The 15,856-nt window shown below is 40.5% G+C and overlaps 1 protein-coding gene across 2 annotated transcripts in view; it reads right to left on the bottom strand.

The window, feature by feature from the left end:
- Nucleotides 1–1,000: 1,000 nt before the first annotated feature.
- Nucleotides 1,001–15,856, bottom strand: part of LOC103458512 (signal-induced proliferation-associated 1-like protein 1) — a 40,730-nt gene continuing 25,874 nt past the window's right edge. For both annotated transcript variants that reach the window (XM_008399375.3, XM_081603372.1), the window contains 14 exons: nucleotides 10,731–11,310; nucleotides 9,027–9,301; nucleotides 8,687–8,938; nucleotides 8,437–8,580; nucleotides 8,176–8,327; nucleotides 7,989–8,071; nucleotides 7,166–7,584; nucleotides 6,355–6,579; nucleotides 5,821–5,983; nucleotides 4,383–4,584; nucleotides 4,064–4,213; nucleotides 3,319–3,436; nucleotides 3,018–3,096; nucleotides 1,001–2,934 (listed from right to left, as the gene is read on the bottom strand). In XM_008399375.3, coding sequence (XP_008397597.1) covers nucleotides 2,791–2,934; nucleotides 3,018–3,096; nucleotides 3,319–3,436; nucleotides 4,064–4,213; nucleotides 4,383–4,584; nucleotides 5,821–5,983; nucleotides 6,355–6,579; nucleotides 7,166–7,584; nucleotides 7,989–8,071; nucleotides 8,176–8,327; nucleotides 8,437–8,580; nucleotides 8,687–8,938; nucleotides 9,027–9,301; nucleotides 10,731–11,310 — 2,986 coding nt within the window. In that variant the 3' untranslated portion in view covers nucleotides 1,001–2,790. The remainder of the gene's footprint in view (nucleotides 2,935–3,017; nucleotides 3,097–3,318; nucleotides 3,437–4,063; nucleotides 4,214–4,382; nucleotides 4,585–5,820; nucleotides 5,984–6,354; nucleotides 6,580–7,165; nucleotides 7,585–7,988; nucleotides 8,072–8,175; nucleotides 8,328–8,436; nucleotides 8,581–8,686; nucleotides 8,939–9,026; nucleotides 9,302–10,730; nucleotides 11,311–15,856) is intronic.

Below are 15,856 nucleotides of genomic sequence, written 5' to 3'. Positions count from 1 at the left end.
ATTAAAAGAAAATAAAACTTAAAAATCTAAGGGTTGAATACATTTGCATGACTTCTTCATCTGTATATCTATTCAGATGAGTAGAATCAAAAATTACCTTAATCTCACACATTAGAATATTTATGTGAACACATACTTAAACCTAGCTGACCTAAACCTAGTCAGCTAGGTTTAAGTCAGCTAAGGACTTAAACCTCACTTGTTCATCACAGTGAACAAGTGATGTTCACTGTGAACATCACTTGTTCACTGTGATGAACAAGTGATGTTCACTGTGAACAAGTGATGTTCACTGTGAACATCACTTGTTCACTGTGAACATCACTTGTTCACTGTGATGAACAAGTGATGTTCACTTGTTCACTGTGATGAACAAGTGATGTTCACTGTGAACATCACTTGTTCACTGTGAACATCACTTGTTCACTGTGATGAACAAGTGATGTTCACTTGTTCACTGTGATGAACAAGTGATGTTCACTGTGAACAAGTGATGTTCACTGTGAACATCACTTGTTCACTGTGATGAACAAGTGATGTTCACTTGTTCATCACAGTGAACATCACTTGTTCACAGTGAACAAGTGATGTTCACTGTGAACAAGTGATGTTCACTGTGAACATCACTTGTTCACTGTGATGAACAAGTGATGTTCACTTGTTCACTGTGAACAAGTGATCACATCACTTGTTCCAGAATCAAAGGTCCTTTTTCACGCTGGATCTATTGGTTTATTACATTTAATCAATCTGTGCAATCCAGGTTTGCCTCTCTGAAGGCAAAAGGCTTGTTCAATCAGAACAAAGTGGAAAAACAGCAGCTCTATGTTAATCACGACCCAACAGCAGGCGGCCACCTCCTGACGGCTTTCATTTTACTTGTAAAGCCACATTCAATAACCACTGCAGCATTACAGGCTCATGTTGGAGCACACATGATGTGAAATTTTAATTAATCTTCCATAAAGTGCTGCTCCGAAGGACCACGCATCAGTCAGGGTGTAATTCAACAAAATATCTTTAATAGATAGAAACACTTTTTTTTTTCTTTTACACATCACAGCTCAATGGAAACATAATCACATGCTGTCACACATGTTAAGAATGAAGGCAAAGGGGTGATCTGCTCTGTCGGGGATCTCAGACTCTTCTGAGTCCAGCTTGCAGGCATTGTTCAGTCTTTTAACCCCTTATTTCCCTCTTGCATAACCCTCATTTCTCTCTCTGCTACTCCGTTAAGCAAACATTACATGAAAAATAAAAGTATAAAATAAGACTGAAGGTGCAAATTCTTGATGAATATTAAACTTTGTTTATATATACAGTTGCACAGTGTCTGAATACAAAAGGAAGCGGTTCCGGCGTGAGGTTTAAATAAGGGCTTTGGTCATCCACGGACCAGGTTTTGTGTCGGGATTTCAAGCAGGTTTTTGCAGAAACCTGCAGCTGAAATTTTCAGGATGTACACAGCGTCTTGGTATGTGATTATGCACGAACAAGTACCGATTTAACATACCCTGGGAGTCAGATTGAGGCCATTTCACATGCTATGGAAGGACAAAGGGGTCAGTTTCATGTAGTGCTTTACATGTTGTCAAATAATCCACTGCAGCAGGCAAGGCAACAAAATGTTATACATCAAAAAGCATGAAAATTATTCGTAATTTGGATGAAAGAATTTGTCACATAGTGTGCACATTTTCTCAGGAAGCTGTAAAATATCTAACATCTCATCCTTCTCGGCCATCGTCTTGGTCATAAATAATGTTTATATTATCTAACAGAAGGGCAAGAGAAAAATAAACTCCGACTTCACATATTTACAGTCATATGGATTGTATATTTGCATCTTTATGGCACCCATTGTGTTTGTACAATGTATATTTCTTTCTTGTGATCATTTTCGCTGAACAGCCTTTAATTTACCTGCACAGTTGTTTACACACAGAAAGGCCCTTGACCTTACAGTGCTCAGTGTGTGTGCTAACGTAAGGGCTCTGTGGCTACCTAGCCATGCTACCATCAAAATATATCATTTGGATTTTTATTTTGGTTTGTGGTATAAAAATAAAAGGTGTTGAGAAACAGCAACAAGTCTATAACATTTAAATCTACAAAAGTGTCCATGTGGATCTGCCCAAAATTAAAGGATGTTTTATTTTATTTTATTAGAGCTTTATAGCTGTCAACATGTTTAGTTTCATTCAGGTTAGCTGAAGAACCCCAGTACCGGTCAGAAGTTTATAAAGAGATCATCACTGGGAAGGCTTTTGATGATGTATTTGAACAGTTTTTTTCTCATTTTAATTAATGATAACTTCAATGGATTTTAAAAGCAAGAATCCAATGTTTTTTTTATTGTAGAAAAGGAAAAACGAACTGTCCAAAATGCATCATTAAAAACCACAAATAATATGACTTCCCATTTTCTTGATGAAGGAATGTAAACTTCTGATCGGCAGTGTAAACAGGGTCAGCAGCTTTATATCCCTTCAGGTTAGTTTCAACATTTCCTTCTCTAACATGCAAGGATGCCACCAAAGCATTACATAATTGTATGTGCTCCCAGGAGGGGAGTGCATGCCGATAAAATCTAACACAAACTGTTCGTTTTCGCCGTCCTCCTTTAGAGTCTTTTGAGTTTTCATGATTATTTTTCTTTACAGATCCAGTAGGATGGCATGTAAAGTAATGTTGGAGCTGGTTTGATAAGGAGACCAACATAGAAAACAAACATCAGCTTCAGTAGTGGTTAACATCCCAGTGGAGAGCAGCTGACAGCTGCGGGCATCAGTTCATGTCGATGGTGTTGAAGACCCACTCTGTGAATTTCTTGAGCTTGGCTGAGGCGCTGTAGGATTCCTCCAGGAGACGCTGGTTGTCCTCTCGCAGGCTTTGGATCTGGACTTGCAGTGACGCCTTGGCGTCTTTCTCCTAATATTAAACAAATAACACAGGTCGGCATCTCATGTTCCTTTTCTTTAATACTAGAAACACCATTAGATTATGTAGCTCACCTTCTTCAGGTCATCCTGCAGCACTTTCACCATGGACTCTAACTGGCTCAACTTACCCATCAAACACGGCGGAATCTCTCTGTAAAACACGACAGCCAGGAAATTAATAACCCGATGCTCGAACTGTTGATTTTACAGATAAGTGTGCAGTCAGCCAGCAAAAGGAAACTAATTAATGTCATTAGCTGCAACAGTATGTGACTGGAAGGAAGTTCGCTGGGTCTTCCACGGTGTCAGCAGAGATAGAAATGAGGGAAATAAAACAAACGTCGATGTCTTGCCATGACCTGAGACCCCTTACCCGGGCGAGGGCTGTCTCTGTGGAGCCGCCTGAGGCTCGGCCTGCTGGGGGATGGCAGCTGATGTGCTCTCAGCCGTGGAGCTCTCCTCCTGGGCTGCTAGGAAAACCAGTCTCTGCTCTAGAAAACACAAACGATGTGCTGTTAGATGTGAACGAAGAAGAAAAGTTGAGCAGTGGTGCCCTCATCAGGTAGAAGCAGAAATAACAGCTGGATTATTTCATGAGTTCTGAGTACATTTTTGTCCCAGTTTAAAAAAAACAAACAAAAAAAAACCTTTACTGCACAGTTTTACAGTTGTCAGCCTTAACATATGGAACTTGCAAAATCGATATAGGAGGATGGGTATATACATAGATATAACTTTTAGATAAGGAATTATTTAGATATAAACTTAAAAAAAATCTAATTATATACTTTTTCCAGATCGTTTTAATCAGCTTTAGATTTAAATGTTTGTGTTTTACTTTTAAATTAACCAACTCAGTTGCAAGTTCCTCTGGTCTGGAGTATTTTTTATTGCTACATTGCATTTATGTTGAAATTGTGTCCTCTCTGTACAGTATTTTTATTCCGTTCTTATTTTTTATATTCTATCTTAGTGCGAGTCTGTCATCTGTTTTTGCCTGTTACTTTGCTGCTGTTGCATAGAAATTGTACTTTAAAGGACATTTCTATTCTATGTTCTTCAGTCAATTATTCTACATCGTTTTTATCATTTTAAACATCATGAAGATGCAAACTTGCCCTCAAAGGCCTTGGCGGCGTCCACCAGGTGAGCCCAGTCCAGTGGGCCGTCTGCTCCGGTGTCAGGTAGGGGCATCAGAGCAGGATCCTGCAGCTGCTGCTTCTTCCTCTCCTGCTCCAGCTCTGAGCTCTCTGGGGCGGTCAAGTCTCCTGGGGGTAAAGCAAAGGGAGATTAAAACCCCCTGGACTTCTCGCTTAGCTGCTCCTGCGTGACAAACTGATGACAGAAAGTGACCCAGAAACCTCGCTTGTACCTTCAGTAAATCCACATCACAACAAATTACATATTCAGGTGTTGCTGTCGAATGAAAAGAATCACCAAGAGATTTGTGCGATGCCCGGCGACGTGGACCTTGCCGGACGGTGGGTGAGCGTGGGATGGTGGAGCAGGTGAAGAGAAGGTCAGCGGATGTGTCACACTGTCCACTGGAGGTGGACTCTCTCTGTCCGCTGTAAATACTCTCATCTGACAGCGTCCTCTGAAGGGAGCGGCGGCTGGGAGGGGGGCCTGGGAACAACGGCTTCAGACGGACATGGAAACAGACAGAGAGTGACAGGAGTCACAAAATCAGTGCCAGGAGGTGATGAACTGGAAAAATGACTTCAACGTTAAACAGAATTGTCAATCACTCCAGAATGTTAATAAATGACCAGAAAACATGGCATTAAGAATTACATATGTGTTCTAGTTATAACATTACTGGTACTGATTACAGCCGCTTTTTAGAAGATATTTCCCAATATATTTAGTAGCATTTCTATACAATTAATGCCAATATTTAAAATGCATTTAAAATAAATACTGTTTTCTATTATTACATAGATTAAAACTGTGTGATGTGAGTCAGACTGCTTGGTATTATTAATATCAGCATCAAGTTTGTTGCTAATTCTACCATCTGCCCACTACCTAAAGTTATTTTCAATGTCTTAGTCATTTAGTTTTACATTAAAAGATTTATTTGAGTCGTCAACATCTTTCATTATTGCTCCACTTGCGCCAAGGAATAATTTAAGGCTTTCAATTAACCAGATATTAATGTCTTGGACAGTGGGAGGAAGATAGAGTGAAAGAGAAAGACCTCTAGCAAGAATTCAAACAAAGTTTCTACCATTAATAATTTTTCTTCAAAGATTAGAGAGGAAGACTACATTAACATGTCATGAATTGATCAAAGTAAGGTGAATATTATCGGAGACTAAGCCGAAAATATTAAAAACTTTCCTAATCTGGACTTGACATAATTGAGAATGGTAGAAAAAACCCCCACATCAATTTCTCAAACATTAAATATTTGAAGGCAGGATATGTTGAAATCAGGATTAAATTTTTTCCTGTGCTTAAAACAGTGTTGCAGCGTAAACTGGAACTGCTTTTGTCTTCCGAGGCATAGCCATTAATCAACAGAGGTGTGACATGTTTCTCAATGCAATATGTGAACATTTGACTGGTCATTTCGAGATTAGCCACCACAGACATGATTTCATAAATGCAACTTGATCATTCCTGCACCTAGTTACATGCCTTTGATAAATGAGGCCAAATAACTTCAGCATTTAGGTTTTTTATGTACAATTTGCTTTTTCAATGTCATTCAAAGTCATAAAATCTGTTTATCCATTAACTTAATTTCTGTTGAATTCATGCAATTCAGCCATGTTGGTTACAACCAACAGGAGATAATGTAATTTTTTAAATCATTACTATTAGGTTAAATGTTCAGCACAGGGATTCAAATAGATTTATTTTCTGCTACCTTCTCTTCATTTGTTGTGGGTGGTGGGCTGTCAAGTGTGATCAACTTTTTCAGGTCTTCTTCCAGGCTGGATTTGGCAGTCTGGCGCTGGGGAGACTGGGAGCCGCGGAGATTGGCCCTGAGCTGGGGCTGACCACCAAGCAGACCGTCACTCTGGTGGCGCCTGGAGACAAAAAAAAAACAAAAAACAAAACAAAAAACAGTTTTTGTCAGGAAACATCTTATAACATATAAACTTATCTAGATAAGCAAAGACAATAAGGTAAAAGCTTTAGAAGACGCCTGCAGAAGGGCAGACAGAACATACATTATCAACAAGCCATGATGGTGGATACGCTCCCAAAATAAGACTCCTGAAGCTTATATAACAAAAACCAAAGATAAAGATCCTTCCCTGCCTTAAAACGGGGTTAAAACTCGGGTATGCCTCAGGGGGGCGCTGTTGATCATCTTTAAAAACTGTGTTCAAAACTCAACCGCAATGCTTCGTCACATTTACAGTATCAGTTAAAAACAAATCATTTTCTGCCTTACTTGCGAGTGCTGCCGAAATCCACGGAGTTCACGGTTCCTCCAGGCTTCTTCCAGCCAATCAGGTACTTCGAGGTTGCCCCTTGACGCGGGTAGAAGCTCTTGGTCCCTGGGGACTGGGGACTCTGGGATGTGGGTGACAGGTCTGCTGCGGCTGCTTCGTTCTGTGGTGACGAGGCGCTGCAGCTCTGTCCCGTTGGACTCTCTGAGTGACCAGAGCTGACAGAGCTGGAGCGTTGAGACACAGATGTAAAACATTTGTAAACATAGTTGACTGCATTAGCTCAAGCCTGTGAAAATGACCATAATGTTAATGCATGTTGCATTTGAATGACAGAAGCATAGTTAATTAATATAGTTTGGCCTACATGTGTAATGTTTCATATATATTTTGAAGGCTCCCTGATTATGGTATTTAACAGGCAGAGTCACATCACTGTCAAAATAGAAGCAGGGCCCCATCTCCTCTCATGTCTTCATTTTATTCTTAGTCTAGAAAAGTGAGAATTTCATTGTTTGCGCGTGTGTGTTATAAAACTCAACTGCAAGCAAGATGTCTGCAGGAAGAGAGTTATTTCTGTCTGAGTGAAAGGAGAAAAACAGCTTTCCTTCATTCAAAAGGAAGAGGATTTAGAGAAGAGGGAGCAGTGCTGAGCTATGACAGATATAACAAGTACACTCTTCCCCTCTTTCTGCATAAATCCCAGACCTTACGCCCTTCATGAGGAGGACTATGCAGGTTATATATGCACCACAAGAAATCAATTTACTTAGAAAGTGAGAGATGTACACCAACAAAAGAACGGCAGCCCACCTGGAGTGGGACGCAGCATCACTCATGCTGTATGCGGCGCCATCAGGAGCCACTGTAAAGCCAGTTGGGCTCTTCGCCGATATCTCACTGCCTCCGGCGGGAACAAGAGAGTCTGGTGTTGGAGGCGATGTGCTGGAGGCTCTCTCGCAGCTTCCCACCTCGTCCTGCCAGGGGATTTTTTCCTTGGACTTAAAGGCACCAGTGGAGGAGGCCGTACTGCTCTGGGTGGCAGTAAAAGAGGTGGCGTCGATGCCGCTGTCAGTGGATGTACCCTGAAGATAGCCGTTGAGCTCCAGGTCGCTCCGCGCTCCGGACCGGGAGCCGACGTCGTACCACTTCTCGTCACTGTGCGCCGAGCTGGAGGCGTTGCTGGACAAGGTGTTGCTGCTTGACTGGCTGGACGAATACGGCGCATCGGCCTGTTTACAGAGGAGGAAAAGAATAGTCCGCACCAGCTCATGTAGAGGAGAAAAAACTAGGATGCTCCATTCATTGAAATAATCAGGTCGTAGTAATATTTTAATCCTGCCTGCCTGCCGCGGGCACAAACAGTGTTGGTTGTGAGCATTAGAAGGAATCAAACACTGGTTCTTCTGATGCAGTACCTCACATTTTTATTTGTAAACTTTGTTTTATAAGAATGAATATTTGGGACCATTTTGTTTCTTCTTGACAATCATGAGGTGTTTGTAGTCTATCATGCATGATCCCTAAAAATACACTGTAGTTTCTGTTTGCATTATGTCAAAACGTGAAAACAGTATGAGGCATCTTTAATCTCTGCCTTAAAGTCACAGCATAATGATTGCTGATTGGAGGTTACCTTGGTGTTTTTGTTCGGAGACAGGCGGCTGCTCTGATCCGAATGCTGGAAACGAGGAATCACAACCTTTGAAACTACGGTATCTATAAAACACAAGTTAATTAATAAAACAAACTCCGAAGACATGAATGTTTTTTTAATATATGTATTTATTTATTGTTTTATGTATCTCTGAGGATTTTCCAACCTGAGCCAGTTTTGGCGATGTCCATCCTGATTGCGATGTCGCTGTCCGCAGGTCTGGACCATGCAACAGTAGGACACACCTTGACTCCGTTGACTCCATCAGCGCCCACCTGCCGCACAGACGTGACAGGCGACTGGGAGTTGTTATTAAACCTGCACGGGACAACAGGAGGATTATTTAATGCACCATAATGCCACAGGCCATGATGCAAAACAAAAAGAAGTGGGTGCATTCTGCGTCTCGGTCGGCAGACAGGCTCACCCGTCAGGCACAGACTTCTGCCTCCACTGGTTTGAACTCATTGTGTCAGTGTAGGAGAGGTTAGAGGGCGAGTTTGTGCTGTGCAGCGTGCGACCCATCACTATGGAGCATGCCAGAGCGTAGTTGTCATTCCCTGGGGAATATCTGCAAGTGGACATATGGGTGACATTAAGGACATATGCTGCAACCAGACAGATGAAATTCAGCACGTCCGATGTATTGCGTAACAGATTTATATCCATCCTGTGACCTTTTCGGGTTGAGAGGCCGACCGTCGCTCGACACACTGCGAGGAATGGCGGCGCTGTTGCGATCACTGAAGTCTGACGGCGGCGCCTTGATCAAAGTCCCCCCTGCGGCGGCAGAGCGGGGGCTGGATGAGCTGCGCGGCCACTTGGCGTTGTTGTTTGTTGGCCGGAAAGGGAACTTTAACTCGTAGGGCATGCCCTCTTTGTGGTTCTTGTAGTCCACAAGGGGCATATGGTAGATTTCAGAGCAGCCTCTGTTGTCAGCACACAAAGGACCCCAAGTTAAGATACCAAATAAATATTTAGACATGTTTGAAATTAAATTAAACATTTATATTTCACCTGCGAGGAGTGGAGTCCTCATGTGGTGGAATAATGACCACCTTGACGGTGACGGAGGTTCTGAGCAGGTCAATCATCTGCTCATGGGACAGCGAGGCCACAGACACCTTGCAGATCTCCACCAGTCGGCTGCCCTGCCTCAGCCCAGCCTGCCAGGCGTAGCCGTACGGCTCCACTTCGGCTACGATGCCCTCAAAGTTGACATGGAAGCCCAGCTGGCCCAAGGCATTCCGGCGTAAAGTCATCTCTGTGGTTTGGCTGCCTTTGGTCAACAGCTGCAGAGGAGGCAGGGTTAAGTGGTGAGTGTTAAATTGGACATGCATAGATGACAGGGACAAGGTATGAAGGAATAAGCATGGAAATTTTCAAAATAAACCAATTTTTAGTTGTCCCTGTCCCTCACTTTGGAGGGGCAGGTCACTGCTTAAAATGAAGAATAGATTGGCATGCAAAACATAGTGTTGAAATCATACATTGTAGGATTTATAATGGAGTCAACACAACAACATTTGAATATTGCATAATTCGACACTTTGTCTCTATGTAGCTATAATAATAACAATAGTATTATAAGATTTTAATCAGCTTTTCCTAAATTCTTAATAGCTGTAAGAGGCACAAATTAGGAAAAAGAGGGTACACATCAATATAAATAAAGATTTCAAATTAAACTCTTAGCCTTCACCCCATTTCTTATGAATAAGGTGTTCCAGTTGTCAATTAGAAATACACTAAAATGAAAATATTTTCTCAAGTAAATGTTAAAACCACAACTTTTATAATGTGTATATTGATTGACTACATAAATCTCATTAAGTTTTATAAACATGGTTACAAAGCCAAATTTGGGGTGTTTTCACAAAGATCAGACTTGGGGAAAAAAATTACTACTTTTTTCTGTAGGCAAGTGGTTCCATTCCTTTCTGTGCAACTATTTCTAAAAACTAAAAAAGAAGCCAGTTTACTATTGATATTCACATGCCATACATAATTTTTTTTTAAATTATTTTTGTTCCATAAATTTTTCCTGATAATCATGTAACTGGCTTCTGAAAAAAAAGTGTGCCTTCTTTTCTGCCATGACCTCACTAACATAATCTATAACTTTTGTTAGTAAATTGGCAACACATTACCAAAACTCTAAATCATCACCATCCAATAATAATGGCCTAAGTAATTTTTTGTCAAAAAATGACCCCCTTTTATTGCCAAAAGATGATTTAGGCAAAAATATACTTTGGGCAACAATGACTTAGGCCAGGGGTGTCCAAAGTCCTACATGTTTTAGTTCTCTCCCTGGTTTAACACACCTGCATCAAATGATGGCTCATTATAGGCCCAAGAGGAGCACTGACAAGCTGAAAAGCTTGTTACTACCACCAAGGAGAGAACTAAAATATGCAGAATGCCGGCCCTCGAGGACTGACTTTGAACATCCCTGACTTTGGCCATTATTTTAAGAAGGTAACAAAATGCATTATAAATACAATAGTACAATTATTTTTCTTTTGGTGGATGGTGATGTCTGCTGCATGTTTGATAACTGTTCAACAACACATGCAGTCATGCAAAGAAATTAGTTTTTACATACAACAGAGAGAATCGATGATTGCTCAGGTTTTTGAATGAGTTTCCACATTTGTAAAATTATCTCAGTTGCCATCTAAATTAAGCATCAGGCACCAACCCACATCACTCACTGACCTCCAGTCTTTTCACAACTTCTCCAAAGTCCTCAGTGTTGTTGTTGATGGACCGAAGCGACACACTCTCTCCGCGCTCATAGTAGATCTTCAGTGAGGCGGGGCTCCCAGTCGACCAACCAATGATGTCACGCGTGGCGCAGTTAAACACGACTGCTTTGGCCTCCTGATCCAGCAGGATCATGAAGTCATTTGAAATGGCCAATAGGCATTCCCGTTCAGCGCCTGCTACCTGGTCTTCGGCATGAACCTGCCAGGTTATGGCCCCGAGACTACGCAGCTCTGCCCCGCTGTACGGTCGCACCTTTTCCCGACGCTTATGTGCCAGAGAGATGAAGGGAAACTTCCCAGCAGGCTCCACGGGTGTGCTGGTCACGTGCCGCTCCGCCAAGTCGCGCAGGTACTCCTGTCGCGTCCGGGTCGCCATGGCGCCAAACTTTTCCGACTTGTGCGCTGCGTTCTCAGCGTTGATGACCTTGGCCAGCAGGAAATCCCGGAAAACAGTGGACTTTGGGAAGGTAACTCCCTTTGGGATTGGTGGACCAAAGGAGGGAACGTCCTGCGAACGGGTGACGGCAACGCTAGAGGTAGAAAAAGAGAAGGCAGGGGTGAATTTTTTATTTTTTTTTAACTTCTAAAATAAAATAAAATAAAATGGCTTTAACCTATAAAATGTACCGTTTAGAAAATATTTGATAATACAAATAAATATGAATGAAATGAACGATGCGCACAGAAGAGAAAATACATAAATTATAAATATCCATAGTAAACAAGTTATTTAAATACAATCACCCAACAAATAAAGTATGAAACTAAAGTGACACTGTGTGAAAACGGCTAAGGTGGAAAAACAGGCACCAAACTGGTTATTAGTACAATGCATTCATTCCCCCTTTGGTCACATTACAACCACAAACACAAAGGAGTACATACGACTGCATTTTGTGACTGCATCTCTGTGCAGGGGGAATAAAAACTAGTATAAAGTTTTACACAAAAGAGTAAAATTATAGTAAATTTAAGCGAATTACTCAAATTCAAAGAAAAATGATGCATGATTCTGCTGGAGGCATTTTCTAGTTGAAAGAGTTTTCCTTTCCTCTGTCACCATGTTTGCTCAGAATGAGGGGCTGCTGTCAAGTCAGCGACTCAATGCAATCAAGTGTTTCCTGTTGCCACATGCCAGTTTGAACTGCCCTCTTACTAAAGTCTTAAAACAAATTCTCTCTGATTTTATTTGTATAAAAAATAACTATAAATTTTCTTCAAAATAAAATACTGAATATTGTGTTTTAACGTACTAACTTATGGAAAAGTTGAAATGTCCTGCGAAAACATAGTGTTGACCTGTTTATTTCCTATTAAGAAGTGTTGCCTTTGACCTATTTAATTAATATAAAGAAAGGTGTTAAATTCTTAAAGAACTCTCCTCCTCCTGTTTCCCTCCACTGCTCCAGTTACAACAATGGAGTTAAATTGCTATTAATTGGTGAGAAGGTGTGTGTAACATTCCCTGACACCTGTTGTCGACAGGAACCTTGGCACAAAACCAGGAAAAGGAGGTTTCATTCACAATCAAATAGCTTCACCATTGTAGGAGAGATTTGCTTTAGCTTCAGCTTACACGTTTGACCCTCTACTTGCTTCCTAAAGCAAAGTGAGGGATTCAAACACATTCAGAAGCTTGCAAACGAAAAAGCTAACCAGTAATAAAAAGCAACACACTGTGTATGGTAAGCTGATGTGACAATCCTGACAAGACTCGATTCACCCCATTAAACTGATCACACAGCCAATGCCTGCAGCAGAAATGTTGAACACCACGATTTACTCGCCTTGACGTACAAAAACTCTACCTCAGATGACAAGCCAGCTTCCAGTGCTGTCAGCCTGCTATGCTCTGCAATACCGTGGTATGTAGAATGAGCACAACGGTCGGACAAACAACCTACATTTCTCAAACAAAGATCTGGTTATGCAATCCAGCTTGCTGGCCTCGTGTGACTTTGAGGCAGTGGTTGAAAGCAGCAGATTAGCAGCATTCTGGCTGTAGGCCACTTACTCCTCTAATGCGCTGTACTGGCTCAATATGACCAAAGCATTACCCAAATCTCAGCAGCAGGCAACAACAGACTATTAATAACTGTGTGACTCAACAAATCATAACAAACTCCTTATTAACAGAGATTGGAATATACCCTTCAACAAAATTTTGAGTGAAACAAACAAACAAAAAAAAAAACTCTCTTCATGAAAATAAAATATTTTCAAGCAAGTGCATATGAGGCACAGGGAGTATAATCAGCTGACAGTTTGTGCTTTAGTGAAGCAAAATCAATTCACTGAATCAGCAAAACTGCACAGCTTTAACTACTTTGATAAAGTATTAATAACATCAAGGTTTCAGAATGTTTCAGAAAATGTTAAACTTTTTAAGACTATAAATAGACTCATGGTACAGGAAAGAAAATGACTTCTATAGTAATTTTCAGCTTACTATAGAAGTAAGCTGAATTTCTGTGTTCAGCTTAATTTCTGTGTTATTTAAGTTGGTGTTTCTTGACTGTCATGTAGTTCCTGTGTGTCTCCAGGTCAATTAATTCTTTGGCCAATTTGTACTGAAGCATTGTCCCTTAACACTAACCATTTCACACTCATATACTTAAAGCTCTGTTTATCAACTGTTGTAGTAAATTATTTTTATTAATTATTAAGATAAATCATAATAGACATACACAACTCAACATTCTTATCTGAAAAGTTTGTAGTCATTTGGATTCTGATGGGACCGCTTACTCCTATAAAAGGCAGATAATAAAATTCAACCCTTTTTTTGAACCTCCTGAGTAGAGATGCACCAATCAAGGCTGTTTCTTCCAAGCAAATGGCAATATTTCAGTTTTCATATTAGTTTGATTTGCCAATTCTATAACTATAACAAAACCAGAAACAAATGTGGTATAGTTACTTTGATAGAGGAAGCACTGAAAGTCTACAGAATCCCTGATTGGAGATGCAGTGATCAAACTTTTCCGGACAATTCCTTGCTGATTCTGATTCTGACCGATTGTTTTATTGCTTAGTAAAGAATAGACACAGAAGGAAAAACAGGTCAACTTTACATGATTATCCCTATTTATCTATTCAATCATGTGTCTCCATTGTTATTAAACTAGATAAAAGTTTTTGGTGTTGGTTTGGAGGTTAAAGGCCAAAAAGGCAGGGGTTCTTAAGTTGGAATAAAAGAGAAAATATTGATCAGTCAATCAGTGCCAATTGTCCAACTACCATTTTTGACAGAAGGAATAGTGCATCTATAATCAATAACTCACCTCTTTCTTCACTAATAGGGCACCATTCTCTTCTGGATTTTGCTAATATCCTTAAAATCTAGTGCAGTCGCAAACATGCAATGATATGATCTGATGGAGTGATAAGTCAGTTGATTTATGTAGCCAGAAAAATACCCTAAAATAATCAGTACATTTTAGGAAAGTCTTGTAATTCTGTTGTTTTTTGCTGAAATCAGTGAACATCCAGGGCCAAACTTTGCATAAACAATCTGAGATAAGTCCTGAATGATTCAAGCAAAAGCCAAATGTTGACAGTATTAGTTACTCTGGGTGGAGTCGCTGGGTTGTCTTCCAGGATTCTATATCTTGTATCTAAATAAAGCAAGTAAGGTAAACCAGTATTCCAGACATTAACTCTCACAAGAGCTTAAAGTGACAAATACAAAAAAAAAAAATCATAAAATATCCACTGGTTCATGGAATAGAATAGCTTAAAAAAAGTCCCCACAGAAACAAAGGTTAAAAATGATAATCCTGGTGTGGGAAACGAAGACCAGCCTGACCCGTCTTCCCCTGAGGTGGACTCCGTGAGATCTGAGAAAACCCTGCTCTGTACGCTCCTCTTTACTCACATCCATGAGCGGCTGGAGAGAGCACTTCATGTGCATGGGACTAACTCCTTAAGACCACTTCGGCTCATGCAGCCCAGAGGCGAAGTGGCAGCCGGGGAGGGGGAGAGAGGAGAAGGGAAGGAGGCTGTTTTGTACCAGTGTGTGAAGAGTGAGCCTTCAAGTAAATTAGTGTACAAGCAGGGAAGTGTGTAACTGTATGTGCTGTGTGCAAGTGAGCATGAGGAGGTGGTAAAATGGAGAAATGGGGCTAACGGAGTGACAGAGAGCAACTATGTGTGCATAATATTTGTGCATGCAGTGAGGTGGCTTTGAGTTAGTGATAAAAGCAAAGAGTTGGTCTATCATCAACGCAAGGCCAAGAATAAGCCGGCAGAATAGAACAAACATCGATTCGACAGCTACTGCAGAAATAATGTCTTTGTTCATAATCAAACAAATGTGCATGGGTATATATAGCTTAAGCAGCCCACGATCCATGAAAACAAGGAGAGGGTGATGCAAAAAGCTTTTATGTTTGATTCATGCCTTGCAGTCAATGCTTTTCTTTTAATGCAGCTGCAGAAACTTGAACTAAAATGACAGCTACTACCACTGAGTGGGATGGGGGCATTTAAGGCGACATAAAAAAAGATAGGTCAGATATGATTTTGGTTAGAATAGCCAACTAAAATTGTAAACAATTCTTCCTCTAGTTCAGTGGAAAGAGAAAACGGGATTAATCTTTTTTGCCGTTTTACTTTCACTGCACAAATTCAAATTCAAAAAGTGAAACTCATATAATCTCAACCATTTATTTCAGTTGGTTTTGATGATTATAACTTAAAAAAAAATGTTTTTGTTAAATATGAATGCTATATAAAATAATATGTTATGGCTTATTCAATCAATGTGAAGACCACCGAGAAGCTACTAAATTTACAACTTAGCTGAAATATCTGGCAGTTCACAGAGTGATGTATCAAACCATATTAATGAAAAGTTAATATGGTTTGATACATCCATACTTGAGAGTTCTCTCAACTCTCAAGTACAGAGTTGAGAGAATTTTGAAGAAAAAGCCATTCAATTATAAAGCATAACAGGAGTCAGTGCTTCAGAAAACAGCACAAAGAAATAAAAGCCACTCCTGAACCAGAGACAGGATCACAAGCTAAGAAGAAAATGATTCCACTGTTGTTTAGTAAGCCAAAGTCCTCTTT

This window comes from Poecilia reticulata, chromosome 22, assembly GCF_904066995.2.
Source record: "Poecilia reticulata chromosome 22, P_reticulata-male-v2, whole genome shotgun sequence".
Lineage (NCBI taxonomy): Eukaryota > Metazoa > Chordata > Actinopteri > Cyprinodontiformes > Poeciliidae > Poecilia > Poecilia reticulata.
This window is presented reverse-complemented; position numbering and strand designations above follow the sequence as displayed.